The sequence below is a fragment of the Ornithodoros turicata genome, chromosome 9 (assembly GCF_037126465.1).
Source record: "Ornithodoros turicata isolate Travis chromosome 9, ASM3712646v1, whole genome shotgun sequence".
Taxonomy (NCBI): domain Eukaryota; kingdom Metazoa; phylum Arthropoda; class Arachnida; order Ixodida; family Argasidae; genus Ornithodoros; species Ornithodoros turicata.
This window is the reverse complement of record NC_088209.1, coordinates 8,602,209-8,623,404: the sequence shown is the minus strand read 5'-3', so window position 1 is coordinate 8,623,404 and position 21,196 is coordinate 8,602,209. Positions and strand designations below refer to the sequence as shown.

Genomic DNA, 21,196 nt, shown 5'->3' with positions numbered 1-21,196 from the left:
CTTTTTTATATGTGATCATCCTTATTTCGTGTAATGGGTATGAATTTCACACACGCACTCACACACATTTTTAAGGACGACTGGTATGGTGGGCTCGCTGACAGTCTGGCATGAGGGTCAGTTAGGTTAGGTGTTCCGACAGATTTCGTTTGTGTGAGAGTTCGAGAAAAGGCAACTAACACTGGTGACTTGACGCTGGTAACACTTGAACCGCACGGTACGTACACATCGCCCACGTGCTGCTGCGCCTGCCTTCCCAAGCAAGCACCAAGCACACAGAGGCTTGCCGGCAGAGAAACACAGCCGCTCCGTTTGAGTGTATCTCCTTAATCTCCACCAATTAGCGCGTTCTTTTCCTCGCTGCGCTGTGCTCACTAGTGAATCGAAATACGCCTGCGGGCCTCGAGAACACATAGAGCAGAGGCGGGCTGGGACTGGGCCTGAGCATGGAAACAGGCGGGTACTGGCTGGGCCCAGGCTGGAAATCTATAGAAGACGTCTGCCCCAGGTCGGGTGCGGGCCGTAGCAGCCGGGCGCAGGCCTGAAAGTTAGGCCTGTGCAGTGCTCTACTTCAGACAACCTTCAGAGCCTTCTGATACGCTAAGAGCCGTGCAGCAGATAAATAGCGACGTAAGACAACAATTAAGGCTTTGTACTTACTTATAAGGGAATGCATCTGCCTGGAATATCTAGAATTGTCCGGTATGCTAAAGTTGCCACTCTGTATGGCCAGGGCACTTTCTCCGAAAGGTAACGCGAAGAAGCATAGCTTGTAGAGCAAACAACCCAATGCCTGGAACGATATTGCGGGATACTATATTGCTGATACGATATTCTGGGAACTTTTGCCGCCATTTAGAAAGGCTTTGGACAATTTTCAATTGAGGGAAATTTATTTTTGTCAACTGAACTTTGAAATTTGCCAAGCGAACCTCACTTTTTTTTTTTACAGAAATGTGAAGTCCTCCACGGATAACCGCAGGCTCAACAAAAGCTATGCACTGTATTGCGATAGAAATAACTGGAAAAAAAAAAGTAGGAAAAATTAAGCATTAGCCCCGCCTGCTTGATTATTGCCTGATTGATGCCTGTTATCCATGGAGGACTTCGTATTTCTGTACAAAAAAGTGAGGTTCGCTTGGCAATTCTGGTCAATTCAATTAAAAAATAAATTTCCCACAATTAAAAATTATCCAAAGTCTTCCTCAATGGTGGAAAAAGTTTCCAAAAGGTAACTGCCGAAAGTCCCACGTACCACATCGCCGATGTACACATTACAAAAACAGCCACATAGGCAGAATGAACTTACCCAGATATCTGCTTTCGTAGTAATAACTTTTCCACTGTACAGTTCAACCATTTCGGGAGCTCTGTATGCTAGCGTTGTATACCTAAGAAGCACAACACACATTAGGTTGCCAGACTCTTCCGCGAATTATGAATGCGACATTTAAACGAGATATGAATCGTGAACAATTATGTATCCATCCTGAAAGTACGATATGCTTTCTGTAGGCACTTGAGATTCTGTCACATGACACTGAGGTGAATCTCCCAATGTCACGACCATGGTCACCTCCTGGTGATAAGGTTGATGACAATGGGCAATTCGGATCAATGCAGTGCAGGGCACTACAGGACAGAGGTTGCCTGAAGTTAATAGCTTTCACAGAATATATATATATAGGGTTCCGAGTTTTCGGAGTTTTCATTTTGGAAAATTCAGAGGGTGTTTATCGGAGTTTTCAACTTTTCGGAAATTCTGAGTTTCTCGGAGGATTAAAAAATCTTAACTATGAACGGCGTCGATTTCGGAGTATTGCGGAACAGTCATCGCAGAGACAATGCAAGGAAAGATATGTAAAAGTGACTGGGACAACACGATGTAACGCACGGATGTTTTAATACCCAGAGCTATTGAAGTACAAACAAACGTATTTACACAAATTCTGAATGTGCCCAAACTCAAAATGAGTAACATGGGTAGCAGCTGTTATGAGCACAGAATTGTTGTGTGCCAAACTAGTGCAGTACCTGGAGTCAAGTAGTCACTAGGGTCGAGGATACATAGAACAGATGGGACAAGTGTGTGTACTATCCTCCTTTCGGGCCATTCATGTGTTCAGCGACCCTGAAGGAGGCTACCACTTCTGACTTTTTCCTTTTTTTTAGTTGTTTGTGTAGTGTTTTAGTTTTTCTTTCAGTTTGAAGTCGAAAACTAGGTGTGGAAAATGGGGACAAAGGAAGAAGGAAACGGGAAGAACCTTAAGGCCGCCCCGTGGGCGTTGGAAAATTCTGAGTTCATCGGAGTCTATCGGATAAATCAGAAAAGTCGGAAGCCTAAATATATAATACAGTCGAGTCCGTTTATTACGATCTCCGATATAATGTTACTGGTTCCCGTTAGCTCACCCATTGAAGTATACATGTAAACAAGACATCGATATAACCGTAACTTAAAAATCCGAGACTGGGGGACAAAAAAAAACAACACAGACAAGGTCTCAAACGCAGCTGAAAAGTTTACTCAACTGCGAAAACATATAACGAGTTGAAGTGGGTGAGACAGAAGGATGAGGAGGACGTAAGAACATCCCCAAAACCACCGCGAAGGCTTGCTGACACAGTTCCCAGAAGAGATGAAGGACAGCGTTTCCTTCGTAAGCCTTTTGTTAAGGACACTTTCACTGGACTCAACAAAGGTTTCGTCGGTGCTTAAGTTATGGATCTATACCACCCGCTCGCTTGCTACCCCTCTATCCCTCTATCCTCACGTTTGTGATATAACAATCTCCACGAGAGCATTTGCTTGCGTACAGCGATTAGAATTCTCCCAACAGCCGGTAAAACACGCGAAAATCAAAAAGTAAGATTCCCCCGTTTCGTTCAAGAATTATGGGAGCATTTTAAAAAGCCTCCGTGAGCATTAAAGCGAGAACACAGCGGCTATTTCCGCGCAAGACCACCAGGTATTTAGATGCAGACAATATAAAGCACACCACTTCCAAGAGGCCCGCGAGAGGTGGAGGAGGAGGTTCCCTCTCAACATCGTTCTCTTGTCCTCAAGTTTTTTGCTGGTTTGCTGCTATAGCAACTGTGGTTCTGGGACACATTTTGACGAGGAAAGGCACGTGGCTTGCCCTGAAGTTGTGCGTGCCAAACGGATTTTGTACTGGTGCAAAACATTGTTGCAAGCTAGTACCATGGCTTCCAAAACATGAGCTGTGAGATAGTTACGCGTCGCCACCCAAACAGGCGTCGACGAATTGCCCATTGGCGAGGTGAGTTCTGATGGAAAATGTAGCTTTATACTGAGAATGATGATGACTATGGCACTACATGACCAGCAATTAATGAAATCATCAATCTCAAAAGGTTCAGAGCTTCACTCAGGAAAAGCTTTCGACATAAAGCTGTGTCAATCTAGAGCTAGATTAAACGCTTTTGCACTCGCAACAAACTTGCGCATGTTCATTACCCATTCCGTTGTACTTCGTTGATGTGATCCAGACTGGCGATTTCGTAAACGCTCGTTTTTAGCGATACTCTGATATAATGATCAGATTTTGCGCTCCTGTATATGTCGTTATAAACTGGCTCGACTCTACTGTGATATAGAAATGGCATACAGAGGGTTTATACAGTTTTCTATTACGTATAACCCAATCACATTTCATAAATCAGTTATAAGCGCAAATGTGCGGTGATCTGAGCCTCTAAATGAATCAGCTAAAACACTGCCACGTTTATGAGGTAAAACAAAAGCCTACTTCAGAATTTCCTCTTCTACTGGCGCGACACCCTGAGTTTGAGGGTTGAGACTCTTGGCTGTAGCACTGCCAAAGTCACATAGCACATAGTTGCCTGAGTCACTGATAAGTATGTTCTCCACCTGGAATGATAAGTACAATACTTTGTACCACTCACATGACAGATCCCAGAGCATCAACTTCAGCAACAGCATAAAAGTATGTAAGTACAATAACATCAATAAATTTTTTAGCTCCCTTTCCTAAATTGTTTTTCATGCAGCATAGTAAAAATTCACAGGAGTTTTTTTACAGCAGTGGTTGCAAAATTCTCAAAAAGGAACACCAGTCCCCTTCGACACCCTTTAATGCGGACCAATGCCCTCACGTCGTTGATGCCAAAGTCACTGACAAGAAATCACGTTTTAAACTTCACAGGGGTTGTTGCAGCGTGACCGGAAAATTTGAAAAAAATAGCACCAGCACCCTTTAATATGAACCAATCTCCTCTATCTCTGGTGCCAAAATCATAATGGTAGCCAGAAAAACGTTTGCAGTGGAGGCCTCAAAATTCACGAAATGTAGCTTCACCTTCGAAGCCCACCATTCTGATTCCCGCCTCAAAAACTGTCACGTCACATCACATCACAGCCCTTCATTCAACCTCAACATCACATTACCTCATAGCCCTCCATTCAACTTCAACATTGTGTCACCCCATAGCGCATCATCAAACTTCAAAATCAGGTGCCCTCATAGCCTTTCACATCATTCATTCTCCATGATGTGATGGTGAGTGAGGTCGGTGAAGGCCATCATGAATGGGTACGCCAACCTATGCCGACAACGCTGTTGTGGACAGTGAACTAACCCCCAGTTATTGTGTTTAACGCCAGGACAAATTCAGCAGTGAGAAGGGCAGTGGACAACAACAATGGCAAGGTAGAAGGAATGACAATGCTGACATCGCATCTCTCAATGATGTTCTTGCGGATGCGAGTGCTATTCATGCATAGGGCCCCGTGTTTTGTGGTGAAGCCCTGTGAAACCCGTTTTACTCCCCCACCCCAATTTGCATCATTATCACTTAGGGTAAGGACCTGAACAAACCCGGAAACTAACTTGGTAAAGTGCATATTCAACCACCAATACCGACACGAGCGACATCCTCACGGAATATTCTAGGGGAAGAAAAAGCGAAAACACCGCTCACAGAGACAAAGTTCCGCCCGGTGTTATGTTGAGCATTCACACCGGGCAGAATATCCGGAGTGGCGTACTGCACATTTAGCAGACGACGCTGTCAGCGTCCTTCCTGTCGTCTGCTACGGAATGTGTTGTGGCTACGTCGCAGGATATTCCCCACGGTTAGCAGCGCACGTGTACACTGAACGCTGAGCGTTCGCGCACAGAAAGCAATGACGTTTTTTGCGTCTTCCGCTTCTGCAGTGAATGTCGCTCGTGTGAATACACGGTAACTGGCGAGCGGCACTACTTTTTTATATTTGCCACCAGAATATCTGCTTTCCCGCACGATATTGCCCGACTTTACCCTGTTTTATGGCCCCTGAAATGACAACAGGTTTTCACACCCTGCCCCCCCCAACCCCATGGAATGCACTTCCAACAAGCTGCACTCGTCGCTTGCACATGAATTTTTATTTCATTTTTTTCAAACATGCATTCTATTCAAATATTGCAATGTGTTTTACTAAATGACTATCTTTTCTTCCAACCGCTTGGCAAATGCGTTATTTTGGTGTGGTGCAAAAACTACTCTATTCTTGGTCATGGTAAAAGTAAAAACTGAATGTTTTCCATTAAATATAAGCTACAAAATGCCATCTACTAAACGTTACAACTAAAAAAAAAATTATCGTAATTCTTTGTGCATTGCAGGTCCTTTATCATTCCTTACCAGCTCCCGCAAATTTAATATTAATTTCTTTTACCTATATTCCCACTGCGTTTCCTGCAGTACCTGGACAACAGACTTTGGGAGCAAACTTAAAATGAACCACACACGCAACTTGCCCTCTGCCACATGCCAAGGTCGTGGACAGGACGGGCATTTATGCGAGTCACCCACCTTGAGGTCCCTATGAACAATAGGAGTCTGACAGTGGTGAAGACGAGAAACAGCCTCACAGATATCACAGAAGATTTTCAGCACCTCAGCTTCAGTAAAGCCCGAATGTAGCTTCTCATTCATCAGCTGCAACACGTGCCCTGGGAAGGAGAAAAATCCAGGCTATAGACCATTACCTGCGTTACTTACTCAACATCCACTCTCTTGCAGACAAAACTGAAATCCTTGGCTAACACTAAGCCAAACTAACCAAACTTTGGTCCTTGACTATACAATGGCTTCCCATTGCTGCATACCTCACCCCCGTTGCGTTATTAGTAGGGCCCGGAAATTTTGGCACTAAAAACGACGAAAATAGGCAGGCATTTAGGCAAAAAAAAATACCAAGAGAGGCACTAAGATGCAAAAATAGTCACGTTAATCTGGTACGCTCTTTGGCTTTCTTGACATTTCTGAATGCTCCATCAAGGAAAAACTGCTCGTTTAAAGTAGCACAGAAGTCATTTTTAACACCCAGTTTTCTTCCTATAAAGCTGTTAAGTAGGCCAGTAAGATGCACCATGCGAAGTAATTTACACCACAGAGTCATAATTATCGCAGAAATTGTATTTAAAATACGCCGCAAAAAGCGACCGTGCGCAACGGTGGTGAAGAGCAGTACCAGCCTGTGATCTGCCTGGAACCTCGCGCTGACGCTATAAGGAGAACGCTCGCTGATTGGCCTAGAGAAATGTTGTCTGCTACTCCGCTGTCGTCTGCTACTCGGCTGTTCGGGGTTCTGATAAAGCCTTTCTCCTTGCTCGGTAATGCTTCGGCCGCTCCTTCTATCCCAATTCTCCGGGAAAACTGGCAAAACAGGCTTACGGCGGCAAAGGGACAAGGCGCTGACCCCCACTGACCGGCGAACCAGAACGAGTCTCCTTATGCCGTCATCGGTGACGTGCCATCATACCTCCTCATCCTCGTTATAGCTGGAGTGGCGAGTTAAGGGTGAAGGCGCGGAGCTATGTTTATGTGAGTTTTTTTCGGGGAAACAAATTGCGCACATCAAAACCTTTCGCGCTATCTGGTATAATGACACACACACTTTCATCAGATGTCTTAACCTGAATTTTTTTTTGGATGGCCCTCTGTACTCCTTTAAAGGCTACGGTACCATACAAGCCTTGACGTCTGGTACGCAAATGGCAAGGAAGCCGGGAAATAGGCTGTATCGAATAATACTTTTAGATTACCACACTCCAAGATCTTGAAAGACCCAGAGAGGCCACATCTTTGGATCAAAAAGGAACGCACAAAAAGGAACAAAAGACACAAACATGCAGCAAAGAAAAGCAAAAAACAGCACTCAGCTCAAACCTGAAAGCCACTTACACCACAAGCATCTTATTACCAATTATCTGATTCCCACAAGCATTATCGCACTTACACCTCTAAAGAAAAGGCTGTTGTGGCATCTAAAAACGTTAAGAAAAGGCCACAATTCAACAGAATCAATAAAAAGGCAGGCAACCCCGAAGATGTCGTATTTATGCGTTGCTTGGCAAACGCTTAAAAATATTAGCCCTAGTTATTAGGAACCCCAAACTTGACCAAATGCGAGACTAGATAAGAAATAACTGAGGGCGGTGGACAAATCACTAGGTCATCTTATCTCTATAGTAAGATAAGAAATAACTGATAAAGAAGATAAGGAATCACTGAAGAAGGTGAACAAATCAGTAGTCATCTTACCTCTATAGTAGTGCATGAGCATGAGAACCTCATACACACCGCCTCCAACATGATTGATTCCAAAGTCCACAAAGCCAATTATGTTCTTGTGGCCACTTAGGCTGCTCTGTAAAGAACACATATAACGGTGCTCATAACAAAACTGCACCATTGAAAGAGTCACCTCCAGTGAGTGAAAGGAAAATTTGGTGTGAAACAGAACTTAAAGGAGCAATGAAGTGACATTTAAATGGAGACTTTGGAAGGATTCGAAAAAAATAGGTGAGCATCCTGCTGAGCACGAACCGCTCCCTTGTTACCGAATACAACATTCGCATTCATTTTGTGCGAGTAATTAGTTAGTAAATGATGACAATACCAAACCGAAACCAACGTGCAAAGCGCACAGCGGTTCACCCGGAGGAAGATACTGTGACGTCACCCGGCATTGTCGTCTGCTACGAAGCTTGCATTCCTCCATGCAGGATGACGTCGGCAAGTGTTGCTTTCAGCGCCCTGTTGCTTCACTGAGGCGAAGCGCTCACTTCGCAATAATTTGTTCGAATAAAATCTGCGCACTCTGGGAACGCAATATTTCGTATCTCTGTTCCTGACACCGCAAGGGTTACTGCTATTTCACAATCGTTGTTGATTTTGTTGTGGAGTCCCACTTTAATGTGGCTCGAATCCCTGCCTCATCCGTCAAGCTGTCCACCAGGAGTCACCCCCGTGCAAAATATTTTCGCTCCGCGATGTGCTATCACTGCCCCACTGAACCTCCAAAAGCAGTCAGCGAGAGCAACCGCGGATGACAGGCACGATTCTCGTGTAATGTAGAAACGGCTCTGTGCCTTTTTTCTTCTCGGCTCACACACTGGTTATACGTGCTTGAGGTGTGACTACGTACGTCAAGGGCCATGTGCAGAAGCCCATGATACGTTCCTGATATGCCCGTCGTTCGGTGATGCTCTCTTTGCATGAGGAGAGGATTTTTTCAATATGTGCGGAACAGAACAGGCCCTTGCACATGCTCTGTAGTTCACCTGCGCTCATCGTTCTTTTGCAGGCGCAGCGGAAAACTAAAAATTATTAAGGGTTCACTTCAGTGCTCCTTTAAAAGATGTATTCAGTCACAGAGCAACACTGACAGTAGGTGGCACGACGTGTTTCTAAAAGAGTCAGGATGCCTCTTAAAGTGCCACTACAGACTAAATCTTGAGTCTCCAGAATTCCTACGAAAGTTATGCTACTGAAATTGTGTTGTCTCATTATACATCCCTGCAAAATATTCTGGCTCTACGTAATGCGAAAGCTAGAGTAAATTAATTTTTATTTTCGAGAACTGCGACGTCATGTTAGGCTCAGACGGCGCCCAGCTCTCCTTGGCAACGTATCATCCGGTGGGCTCACTTTTTGCGCTCCCTGGAGACAACCGATCGCTCCGACCTTCGAGAAGACATAAAGGAGGGCGGAGACATCGCTCCCATTTTCCCCTCTTTCGTTCGTGTCGCGAGACAAGTGCCCTCTCCAGAACATGACATCATCGCAATTTGTGGGCTTATGATTATGTCACCCGCTCCTTGCATCATCGAAACTTGTGGAGGCTCGGCAGATCTTCAAAAATTGACAGAAATACACAGCGTTCGTAAACAGGATTGAAATTTCACGTTCAGGATCCTCGAGAGACCTTCTTTTTACGCACTCAATAAAATAAATGCTGTTTTCAGAGTCCAGAGTGGCACTTTCGATTAATGCTTTCCGCAGACACCGTACAGAGCAGCAAGCGTGAATGGTTGAGAAGCTCTCGCTGGACAATATTTCGCAGAATACCTGGGAAAGACGGTACTTACAGCTATCTGAATTTCTCGCTTGCACACATTGAGGCTGTGTTCGTCATTCACAAACATGCGTTTGAGGGCATAGCGGCCATTATTGGGTCCTTTCACGAGAAATACTATTGCAAAGCCACCTGAAATGACAGATAATAACCAACAATGTCAATACAATTTATGAATGGGTAACTGTCATTGATACAGCTCACGAAAAAGTATCCGCAAATATATTCAGAAATTCAGTTCAGCAGAAGCATATGGCAGCAGTCAAAGCAGTAGAAATGCGCTTCACAAGACAGGTTCATTTTGTTAAACGAACTGGACACGTATGCATGTACGTGTTGTCCATGTATTTTTCACTGTCCCCAAAAGTGAACGTATTCTTTGAAACATGAAGAGTAGAATAAAGGCAACTGCACAGATTTAAGCTTTACCAGCACACCGTTTGAATACAAACCTAATCTTACAGACATCGCATGGCTCGTAAAGCAACAATAACCTTGCAGCAAGAGTGGCAGTAATGCTAGCAGGGAGGCTCCCAATAACACGAGTATGGAATGTTGTTATCGAGTATAGCAGTCCACTGCACTAAGATTGGCTAAAATGTCTGCAAGAAAGCCACAGATTTAATATCGCGGAGCCCAGCTCAAGTTGAGCTTTCTTTTTACGAACCTGGGCCAGGTTCGGGTTTTGCATTGTGGGCCCATACTTTACCGGCCCTAGACGGGGCTTCAGCCTGTGTTCCCCTACCGTTAGTTAGCCGCAGTCAACTTTTACAGCCCACCACACTGTGACAGAAGGTCTCCGTTTAAATTTTCGCACCCGCTCTTTATGGTGCTGCCTTGGGAACAATGTCTGGCTGAGTGAGGCTTCTTCGGGAGACTGTACTGTTAAGTATACTGTTAATACTGCTGAAGGTTGTGCATCGCCTGCACAGCAGACAGGGGAGCAGGAGGCCTGCGCCGACAGGTAACGCGGCACACTCAGCCGTGAAAAGGCACCAAATTCATTAGCATTGCATGCGACAAAGGCCTATGCATACAGCCGTGCCTACCACGGTCTTGCGAACCTTTGCAGACAACCAGAGAAACACAAAACTTGTCCTTCTATACATAACCAAGGTGCAAAAATATACACAATATGACTATCAAACTTCCGGAATATTCGTAGGAATACTCGATAAATAACTCTACAGTATTCATCCGGTATGTACGTTGCGTATAAAGCCTTACCCACTTTGGCACGCAGTTGTAATTTTTGCCCACCCTTCAAATGGTTAATAAATGAAACAGGATTTTTGAAACTGCATCTTGCTACAGATGCTAAGCTCACGGAGAAGAATGAAACTCACCTAACTGAGAGCTAAACTGGTTGTGCACTGCAGCAGGGCCACTGATTTCTTTAAGAAAACAACATTTGGTTGGATTTCAACCTGGATTAGATTTGCTTCTCTTGCAGATGGGCACAGAGCAGCTCATCTATGTATAGGGTCTCACTTGACCGGATTCAGCAGTGAAAAATTGGGTGCTATTTTTAAATCTGTAGTTCATTATTAAATCGGAGAAATCAGGCCCGACTGATATTCGGGTGTTACCGGGTTATTATGTTTTGCTCTATGTCGAGCAAGGCGGTCGCAGTTCAACTGAGCCTATTGCTCTAACATAGATCCCTTGCAGTTTATAGGGATCAGCACCATATCTTGTAACATCAAGTGTACTTCACATCCTTAGCGGCACATTTGAACAATACGTACGCTATACATTCGTATAAATTGCTAGTTTGGCGTATGTGATACAATCTGATGCGTCATTGGAATATGGGGACAAGTTAGGTTTTACCCAAACTGGTCCTAGACTGACTTGAGAGGGAATAATCGAGGGGAATTAGGTTCAACCCGAAAAAGATAGACCCTATCAATATGCCAAATTGATTTTTTAAAAATGCAATGAGCAAACTGTAACAGCGCATGAAATCCTGCGTTATGTTGATTTATCACTCGCAACTGCAGAATAATCTTGATTTCTTTTTTTTTTTATATTCACGCGAAAACAGGGGCGTCAGAAGTCCCTCTTGGCAAGGGGAGGGTGAGCACTAACCTAACCCAACCCAACCTAACCTAACCCAGAGGAGCCATTGATGTGATTATAGGAACGACTCGTCCACGCGATCTGATGAAAAAAATGGGGTGGCACAATCCTCAGAGCGAAAGTTCAGGGAGCGCAGGGCCCCCGCACTAAAAACTCAGGGGAGAGGGTGGGAAGTGGGGGGGCGACCGTCCTCTGTGCCCGCACCTGTGTGGTAAAGACATGTGGCACAGGTGAACTGCTCGTAAAGCTGATGTGCTCTGAAGATGAGCTACACACACAACGTTGTAGGATACGTTGTAGGATACGTTGCTCGAATGGGTTTAAATCGTAGCCTTGCCAATGACAAAATATTCTGTGTGCAACAATGCACATCAAGCACACGTGAGTACCTCGTACGAGCATATGCCATAGTTTAGCAACAGCCGAACACCGTCTTACGGCCACTGAGTGTGGCCTATGGATAAAACGATGCCAAAGTTCTCATTGTGATGTCATCAACAACTTTATTTTACAATGATGATCGTGTTATCTTCCTGTTTTTCAGCCACTGTGGGAGACCACGTGTGTATCAATCACTTAACGACCTGAGGCAATCCCCATTAGTATTGCATATTCTATTCCTGTTTTTTTTTGTAAAACTGCTGGGCCTTGACCTTCCTTTATCTCCTCTGCTGCGGTTCTCACAACTCAGCCTCTTCGTACATTCCGTCCCACTCTCTTTAAACTACGGTACATATACCTTGTGTTTTCAACAGACACGTTATCGGAGGGAACGTAAACTCTACGCAAGAGCTTGTTCTTAGTAAAATAAATTATTTGAATGTTTCAATATCTTTAAATACTTATCGTACGTCATCGTACTTTGTGACTGTTGAGAAAAAATAGGGCCATTCACCGGGGGTGTCAAACGTCGCATTGAAATAAATAAATCACATTTATTTGACTTTTTTGCAGATCTGCCCCTGCATCAACAACTGGTGCAGATCACCCGGTAGCGTTTATCGTAATTTACTGCTTATACAAATCTTGGGCAGTGTATGTAGCATTATGTCCTGGGCCATAACCCCCTTGTCAGATCTTGGAATCGTCCCAGGCACGAGATCCCTTAGATCGTGCGGAAAAACTGCAAAGCTGCAGATAGTGCTCATTTGTCAATCAATATGATTCATAACAGGTAAGAGCGTTCAAAGTTCAAATACCCTAGCAATGGCTTATCGATGAGCTACAGTCCGCGAAAATTGCTTTTCGGTACGAAATCGAAAATAATGGATGCTACCCTCCGAAATAAACTGTGTTATCGGGGTACTCTGCAGACGGCAGCGCAAGTCAACTAAAACCACCGGTTTGACTGCGGCTTGACGTATTCCACCTGGCACACCGCCTGTCATACAGATTACGCGCCAACTTTGTTGCCAGTGTATTAGGACAGAAAAATGGCTCTCGTCGACAATTCTACGTGCAGTTAAAGTGGCACACGAACTCACCTTCCGCTATTACATCTTCTACCGTTACACTTGTGCGGCCAACTGTGAAGACTTTACCGACGAAACTGTTGGCTTCCCTGCCAGTCCCTTGATCAATCCTTTCGAATCGCGAGAATAACTTCTTCATATCTAATGACTTCTCAATGGGCAGATGATGCCAATACTCTGCCCCTCAGCACCGTAGAGCAGCTCGATTCCGTCACACTTCTGTCAAGCAAGCGATTACGAGGTTGAGTCATGGCATTTCCAGCTGGCCAAGTGTTCCGCACGGGTCAAACTATTCACAGGAGCTGACAGTGATGAAGAATAAATAAAATTTGCACTAACATTCACCTTCTTCTTCCGTTTCACTGTGCATCGAGGTCTTATATAAAATAGGAAGCGTCAACCTGAGCAGCTCGTCAAAACTGGACTGATAGGCCTAACTTCATTTGACGACATCCCCTTTACAAGTTGTGACCACGATACTGTTCGAAAAGCTGCGACAGGAAGACACAGCGCACATTATTGTCGAGTCATTTACCGATGAAAATTTTCGGAACTTGCATTCCTCGTGGACACTGCGTGCAATATATTCCTTCTCTTTGAATGACTTGTTTACGTTTGTAATTCTAGCAGAAACAGTAGTGACGGCGCTGCTGTAGCGGAACTTGCGGGGACAGCTTCCGTTCAGATTCCATGAGAACATTTCCATGCTTTAAATTTTTCATTAACTGCTACCGATATTTCTTACTTCCGTCAGACGACGGCAGGTTTATATTTTGAATTATAGTTAGCAAGAGGCCACGAGGTAGCAAGAGAAGTCAGTGGAGCACGCTGCCGCCGAAACACCAGTTGGCGCAACGATCGCCATACCTTCATGCACAGAGATTAGTGGGCTTGCCAGCGGCCAAGGAGACGCTAGCGCTACATCTCATGGTCTATCTCGCTCTGATCTCTTCAGTACATAACAAACGAAAACGAAGGCGGGCCAACGTCCGAAGTTCTTTAGCGAACACAGTAAACCACCGACGTCCCAAGGACGTCCTGAAATGATCCCAAAGTCCTGGTCCGGGGCGCCGCTAGGCAATTTTTCAGGGAGGGGCAAGATCTCGGACCAGGGCTCCGCTGCCAACGCCACATAGATACAGAAGTCCTGCTTATTGCCTCCTCTCCCTCCTTCGCTATGTGGACATATAAAGTCAGAATTCGTCTGCTATACAGAGTGTCTCGCCGTTCTGCAAATTCCGCAATTGATTGTAGCTAACTTAATACCTGTAGACTTGATTCTGTTAACAAAAAGTGCAACGTGCGTTCCAGAAAATCCATGTTGAGGATATGGGACCGTTTTGCGCTTATATTTTAATTAAGGTTGTCCCAGTACGCGAGGACGTTCAATCACTACTCGCAGATGACGTCAGTTCGTCTCCATGGCCATGACGGCTGAAGCACCCACACAACACGAAACATTATTTGGGCATCCGAAAGAGGTCCCACGTTCCAGAAGCCGTGTCACTAGGGCCTGCCCCTCGTACAGTGCGTCTCTACTTGTTTATTTTTTGCTAAGGAAGTCCCAGAAATGTCCCAGAGGAAGAGTAAAAGACCAGGTGGCATGACACGTTCTCGCGACAGTGGTTGATATGACTTTCCATCGCATTCACGAGTAGACCCAGACAGAACGCTACCTCCTGCGGACGTCCGAGACAGATTCCAGCGTCCATGTCCTGCAATGGATGTCAGGTGGACATCTCTGGGAGCTACATGGATGGACGTCCATAGCCGTATATTCACAGGATGTACTGTAACAGTCGTTCGAAGAACTGTCCGAATATGGCCCCTGACGAGATGTTACATGGAGCATTATCAGAGGAGAGAGAGAAACATGGCTCTGCGGTGCGAGTTCAACTTTCGATGAATCAACTGAATGCCTCAAACCAAAAGCAGTAAGAAAAACAGATGTTATCGTCATACTGAGCTAATACGCCAAGCAGTTCTTGAGTTCAGTGTTATTGGTATATGCAATTGCATTCAGCTTAAACATCTGACCCTTTAGTTTGACTCGCAGGCAAACAGGACTCTCCAATTTGTGGAAGCTTGCCAGACAAGCAATATCTGTTTTCGCTTTGGAAAGGTATGCCACTGCCTTTCTAAAGCGATCTTCATGGCTACAAAGCTTGTATATATGTACATCTTTATTTTTGCCCTTTAAAATTTCTTGTTCATTGTCCATAAAGGAAATACGAGAAACAAACTAAGGAGAAACAGAGAAAGAAAGATGCAGAGGCTGAAGCTGAAACAAAATGGCAAAAAAAGAGAAAAACGCCTACAAGCCTAGTAAGAATCTGTCCACTTACGCAGCAGCTCAATAAAACGGTATGAGCAATAATGAGAAAATACCGAGCCCTTACCATGTACGCTGGTAAGTACGTGCAACTTCCGGGCATCGCCGTGTAACTTTCTGTGAAAACAAACGGCAGATATTTGTTGGAAGTCCAAACCGTGGCAACCTGGGGATGTGGGGGACATCTGTCGGAGAAACATCTGTCTCCCAGGGAGATCCTTATTTCCGGAAAAGGATGTCCCCAGGAAAATGACGTGAAGTTTAGATAAGTAAGACACTTTTCGAAGTCGCATTGTGGATGTAGAGGTGGAACATCGCATTAGACGTGGTGGACATATGCGACCTTTCTGGGACGCACCTGGGATATTCCTGGTTTACTGGGTATGTCAGAGCAAGTGAGCATTTGTTGAGCGTTGTTTGATGACAGTAATTTGCTCAAGAAGGCCATTGGAAAACCTCTACTATGTTGAACGCTGTAATATCAATAAGGCTGGCACCTCTGCAGAGCTGATATGCTGTGCAGGGAAGCCCGCTTCCACTGAATATGTAACATCCCAATAAGGGCTCCTATAAGTGGACGTCCCTATAACATGAACTACTGCATCTATCGGAGTTTCACATAGACGCATTTTGGACTTCTATTGAACCAAAGTCGTACATCGCTCGGACGTCGCCGCGAAGGGACACCGCAAAGACATTCCTCGGATCATTTTGTGTTATCTGGGCACATTAGTGATTGGCTACGGCCGCCGAAAACACAATCCCGATTCACTGACTGCTGTCCCTGCTGACTGTGTGCTGTCACAGGATTTTGTTAAATTTAGCTTGTGCTGTAACACATGACGTTATCCCAAAGGGAACAAAACTTCCCGTGGTGCTCCTGGGGACATCCTGTCCCGGAAATACAGATTTCCGGGGAGACATACATCCTCCACATCTCCGCGTGGCCATGGTTTGGACTTCCCACAAATATCTGCCGTTTGTCCTCACAGAAAGTTACACGGAGGTGCCCGGACGTTGCACGGACTTACATGTGTCCATGCTCAGGGCCCGGCATTTTCTCACGATTATTGATATTGTTTCGTTGAGCTGCTGCATAAATAGACAGGTTCTTACTGGGCTTGCAGGTGTTTTTTTCTGCCGTTTTGGCTCAGCTTCGGCCTCTGCATCTTTCTTTCACTGTTTCTCCTTTGTTTGTTTCTCGTATTACCATTGTCTTCCGCGTGTGCTTCTACTTCGGTGGGGTCCACCACCTTCCTGCATCACCGCTTCCCAACGTGGGTGGAGTCCCAGACACAACACTTAACGATTTTTTGGGTGTGGCGCTCAAATCCTCTTGAGCAGCTTCTGCGGGGTCTCCTGGATAACCCGTACTGTTACCTCAACTCCCAACCTCTTCCTCATCCGTTCTTGACGACGAAGGACGACCTGGCTGCCTTGTTTATGCGTTGGAGTCTCGGGCACAAAGGTTGTCTTCAACACACGTCGTCGCCTCTTTGGTGTTGCCGGTCTTGAAGATGGCTGCGCTTGTTTTTTAGTTGGCGACACAAAGAGTCCGCGACGCACAGTCGGTGCGGATTCCACCTTACCTGGTTCCCTCTTGGACGTTCTCCTGGACCGCAGAACTTCCGAGCGCACCTTATTCGATGCTCTTGGAATGACAATTTGTCGCTTTGGGTGTACAGAAGGCTGTGAAAGATCCACTCGTGGCAGTGGACGATTTCACCTTTTTTGGCAAGTTTTTGGGAAGACATTGATGGGATGCTGGAAAGATAAGAGTCTTGCGATGGCACTGAGCTGATGGACGGAAGGGAACCAAAGTCGCTAAAGTCCCTTTCTGTGTGAACAGAGGAGAGGGTGTCGCTGAACAGTGGCACATTCAGTTCCTCACTGATTTCCAGCAGGATATCACGAAGACCCGTGAGATAGCTCTCTTTAATGGAACCCCACAGGAACTGATTAGCTTCCGATGGACTGTAGATAAAAGATACTGTTCGTAATAAAGAAACAACCGTCTCGATGCAGTCACTCGTAGATAATCTAAAGTGCAGTTCCTTTTCAAGGGCAAGTAGAACCTGAAACTGGTACCTCGTAGACGGCGCTGTTTGCTGACACAGTCGCGAAGGCAAGAATATTTTTGCGCAATCTGCGCGCAGCTCACAACGAAGTGCGACTCGAGCAGTTTCAATCGCAAACTTTGCGCTGTCGGGACCAGCGCAGTGTCTCGAATCAGCATGATGCTTTACAACGCTGACTACATTTTGAACGCACGTCAGCAACGAGGTCTGTGACGCCGAATTCAACGCCGCTTCGAGCGAGGACTTGAGGTGCTCTATCAAGTGACCTTCATCCGCATTGCTGCACAAATCCAACAATGATGGCGGCCGCTGTTGGGACGACTCCGTTCCATTTGGTGGCACTGTTACGCAGGGCCTCGCTTCCTTCCTCGTGCTGATGTAGCTGTGCGCAACCATGTCTGCGGACCTCGACGAGACGTTCAAGGACGCGCTCAATCGCTTCCTCAGAGAACGAGTACTCGACGATACAGCAACCTGGTCACTCTTCGGCCTCTCGTCTTTCTGTGCCTTGCTTTTGCCGCTGGAATACTTGGCTGTGTACTCGTCTCGCAATTTTTCTAGAAGCCTCTCTCGCTTCTCGTCCAGGGAATCGTCTTTGCAAAACGAAGAGAGGAAGTCGCTCGTAGGTGCCGGCGGGATGTACCACTTTCCAGCACTCTGGCGTCAAACGCTTTTCAACGTTTTTTCAGGCACTTTCCGCGAACTAGTGTTGGGCGGATTTGTTAGGCACTCTGGGCTTTCACTGAACGCGTAGCAACTCGGGGCTTCAAATGATGTTTCTCTCACAAGTGCAACGGTAATGACGACAGCACAGTTACTACGTGGACACAAAAGGCGTCGCATTTACAGGGAACAGAACGCCGTGACAAATTTCCACGTACGTCAGAAGACAGTTCGACTGCAAAAGCATCATTGGGCAGAGTAAGGTCTCTCAACACTGCTGCCAAGCACCCGGCAGAATCACTGGAGCTGTTCGGGTCAAGGCGATATCCCGAGCACTTGTTCACCATTCAGGGCACTCTGTTTCACTGCCGAAGAAGTCCATGTACAGAACCTTGATTTCACTTTCCAAGCTCTTTTACCCGAAGTGATGACTTAACCCACGAGGCCCTCCGGAGATGCTTATACAAAGCAGCATCAAAACAGCAGACGACGCGACACACTTGTTCGTCTCCGAGAACGAACCTGGCTTGGCCTGACGATGGTGGTAAGGCTGCCTCATGCAGATACAACTCTGCTACCGCTTGACAAAGGCTCGCAGAAGAAAAAATTGCAATCATCTTTTTTAGTACTACAAGATTTCATTAAAATCTGCAATGGAAGCACTTTTCCATTCAACTTTGTAATAGCAGCTCCCAACTCTTCGAGTTCTGACGGCACTGACGGGTTGCAGTCTATCCAAATGATACGTGTATTAAGGCTGCTTACGAGAAGACGTTGTAACTGTGGTGACATCAACTCTTTCGCGATATCTGCACCTTTGTGGGGCTTGCCCAAAAATATGTCGAGCTCTTCGTGCGAGCACGCGGATCCGGGAAATATGAAAGACGCAATTAAGAACTGCGTCGTCGTCGTCTCCAAGTTTTCTCCGCTTCGCCGGATTTCGTCTTACTGGAAACGCAATGTCCGGAGCATCCCAAGTATATTCTGATGCCAGTTGAGTAAGTGCTACTCTGATTATGTTGCACGCAGCGTCTTTCGCCGGTGTCTGATCTATTGTCGTCCGGTCAAAGGCACTGCAAGCAGCGGTTGTACCTGTTGAACCGGTGGAGCAATTCATCCTCAAATTCTTCGAAGCTTTCCAGGTTGAATTCGGAAAAGGACGCTTCTCCATTTTCTGTCTTACGTACCCATTGCTGCAGTAGTATTTGCAGCCCCATCGTGTATTTCGTGTACCGAAGTACGTGAGGAACTTCAAACAACTGTAACCGAATGCAGTTCACGCTCTGTTCAAATATGGATGCAGCAAGTTGTCATCGTATCCTGGAACGACGCTATGTCTATCAGGAAGACAGTCTGAAAGACTCCTGGGCATAGGCATATGTGCTACACCGAGTACGCGGACTTGAAAATACGAGCGGTTGTAAAATTTACTACATACGAATACCCCGCTATTGTCGCCATTCATTGATACGGTGACTGTGGCTCCACCTGGCTTACATTCGAGATCGATTACATCTGAAAAAAAAAATCACACCTACCGAAATTGAAATTAAAAAAGAAAAACTGTAGGAAAAAGCAGGGTCTCAGGAATAATACAACCTGTACAATTCAAAACCAGCTTCATTTCTCATTGAACCTCGTTTGGAGAGAAACGTTTCGTCACTACGTTGGTCTGAAACCGAAAGAAGGAACGTCCACGAATGTTCCACGTCCAGTAGGACGGAAGGTCGCGTCCCTTTGAGGGCGCTCGGAGTTATTGTGCCAAAGTGACCAAACGTGGCCACTCGAGATGTAAGGGACGTCCCGCCGGAAAAAATATCTGTCTCCCTGGGAGATCCGAATTCTGTGAAGGGATATCCCCCAGGAACACTGCGAACACCATGCAGTTTCGTTCTGTTTGGGATGGGCCATGGGTGTGTTACCGAGATGGGGCAAGTGGGGGTGTCCTTCCTGAAAAACCCCCAAGGTCAGTTGTTAAAATTGTCACTCTTGAGACATATATAGGTCGTCATGATTATTCTCGTCCGCTGAACCACCCGCACAGTCCGCATGTGCCCATTTCCAGGAAAAGAGGGGGTGCACGGGTTTGTCCCCTATTTGTCCCCCTAGGAAAAAATCTTGGGAACGCCCATGCTGTGGAATGAGTCGAAAGTGCGAAGCACTGGAGGCGTTTGGATGTGCTCGTTAATGCACGGATTTACAACTTACGAAAGGGCTTTTTTTTTACCGATCACGCCCACTTTTGTGTAAATGATTTGAGGAAATGGTACTTACGTTGAAAGAAACGTTGTAATTGACGCTGTCTTTTACTTTAGAGATGCATTTACCCCTTAATTAGCGTGACGTTGTCGCCTTTCTTCTTCTAATCCGTAGACGTGCTTGCCAACGCCGCCTTTTCCTCCTCGCCCTCGCGCGGAGCGCGCATTTTGACTCCCAACTTGCTATGCGCTGCCCATTGCCCTCTGTGCATTTGCGCGTTCGAGCGGCCATCCGGCACGTGTACACGCAAGTGATTGCATTTCTTCTGTATCTTAGCGTCATTGGGAACAAATATATAGCAACTCGTCCCTCCGGAATTTTAAATCCAGCGTGCAACAAGCGTGTCAGAACTGCCTCTTTTACTGCTTTCACGAGTAATTTGTTTCTCTCCTTGCATGTGTGCTTGCGTCTGGAAAAAAGATTATTGCACTCTTTACAAACCTCGGGTAATTACCAGTGTTCCGTCCCCATTTTTCTGCGTGTACCACGTTCGGTCACACAGTTCTTATGCATCGGACTTTTAACGCCTGAAGTGCTCCGTCTTTATTTTCTCTATTTATTTGAGAACCACTGCTACGGCTCAGTTTATCTCCTTATTGTTGGAGAAAGGGATGAAGACAGCGACCTGGAGGATGTATTTATCGAAGAGGTAACTGTGGAGTGCCTGAGAGTGCACTGAACGACGGTTATGCCAATCATGCAACGTCGGATTATGTGCAGAACCTCTAGAAAAGCGCAACAAGCTCACTGCGCTTCGTGAACACATACGTAGTGTATTGAATCTTCGGTATATTTCGGGCTGGCGTAGCACATTTTTTTCGTACAATGTAAGAGGTATTCAGGGCGATATCTGCTTTGAAACGCATTTATGCGACGCTCTCACCTTTCAAGACTGTATCGACTTTTATTCATAATAACGTGG

General features: G+C 45.8%; 1 protein-coding gene across 3 annotated transcripts in view; it reads right to left on the bottom strand.

The window, feature by feature from the left end:
* The window catches only part of LOC135368089 (AP2-associated protein kinase 1-like), a 56,941-nt gene extending 43,357 nt beyond the window's left edge, over positions 1-13,584 (bottom strand). For 2 of the 3 annotated variants that reach the window (XM_064601163.1, XM_064601165.1), the window contains exons 1-7: positions 12,955-13,584; positions 9,402-9,520; positions 7,573-7,678; positions 5,839-5,978; positions 3,771-3,892; positions 1,310-1,391; positions 661-793 (exon numbers count right to left, since the gene is read on the bottom strand). In XM_064601163.1, the coding sequence (XP_064457233.1) occupies positions 661-793; positions 1,310-1,391; positions 3,771-3,892; positions 5,839-5,978; positions 7,573-7,678; positions 9,402-9,520; positions 12,955-13,081 (829 nt within the window). In that variant the 5' untranslated portion in view covers positions 13,082-13,584. The remainder of the gene's footprint in view (positions 1-660; positions 794-1,309; positions 1,392-3,770; positions 3,893-5,838; positions 5,979-7,572; positions 7,679-9,401; positions 9,521-12,954) is intronic. The other variant, XM_064601164.1, reaches the window with a different exon arrangement.
* Positions 13,585-21,196: the final 7,612 nt, after the last annotated feature.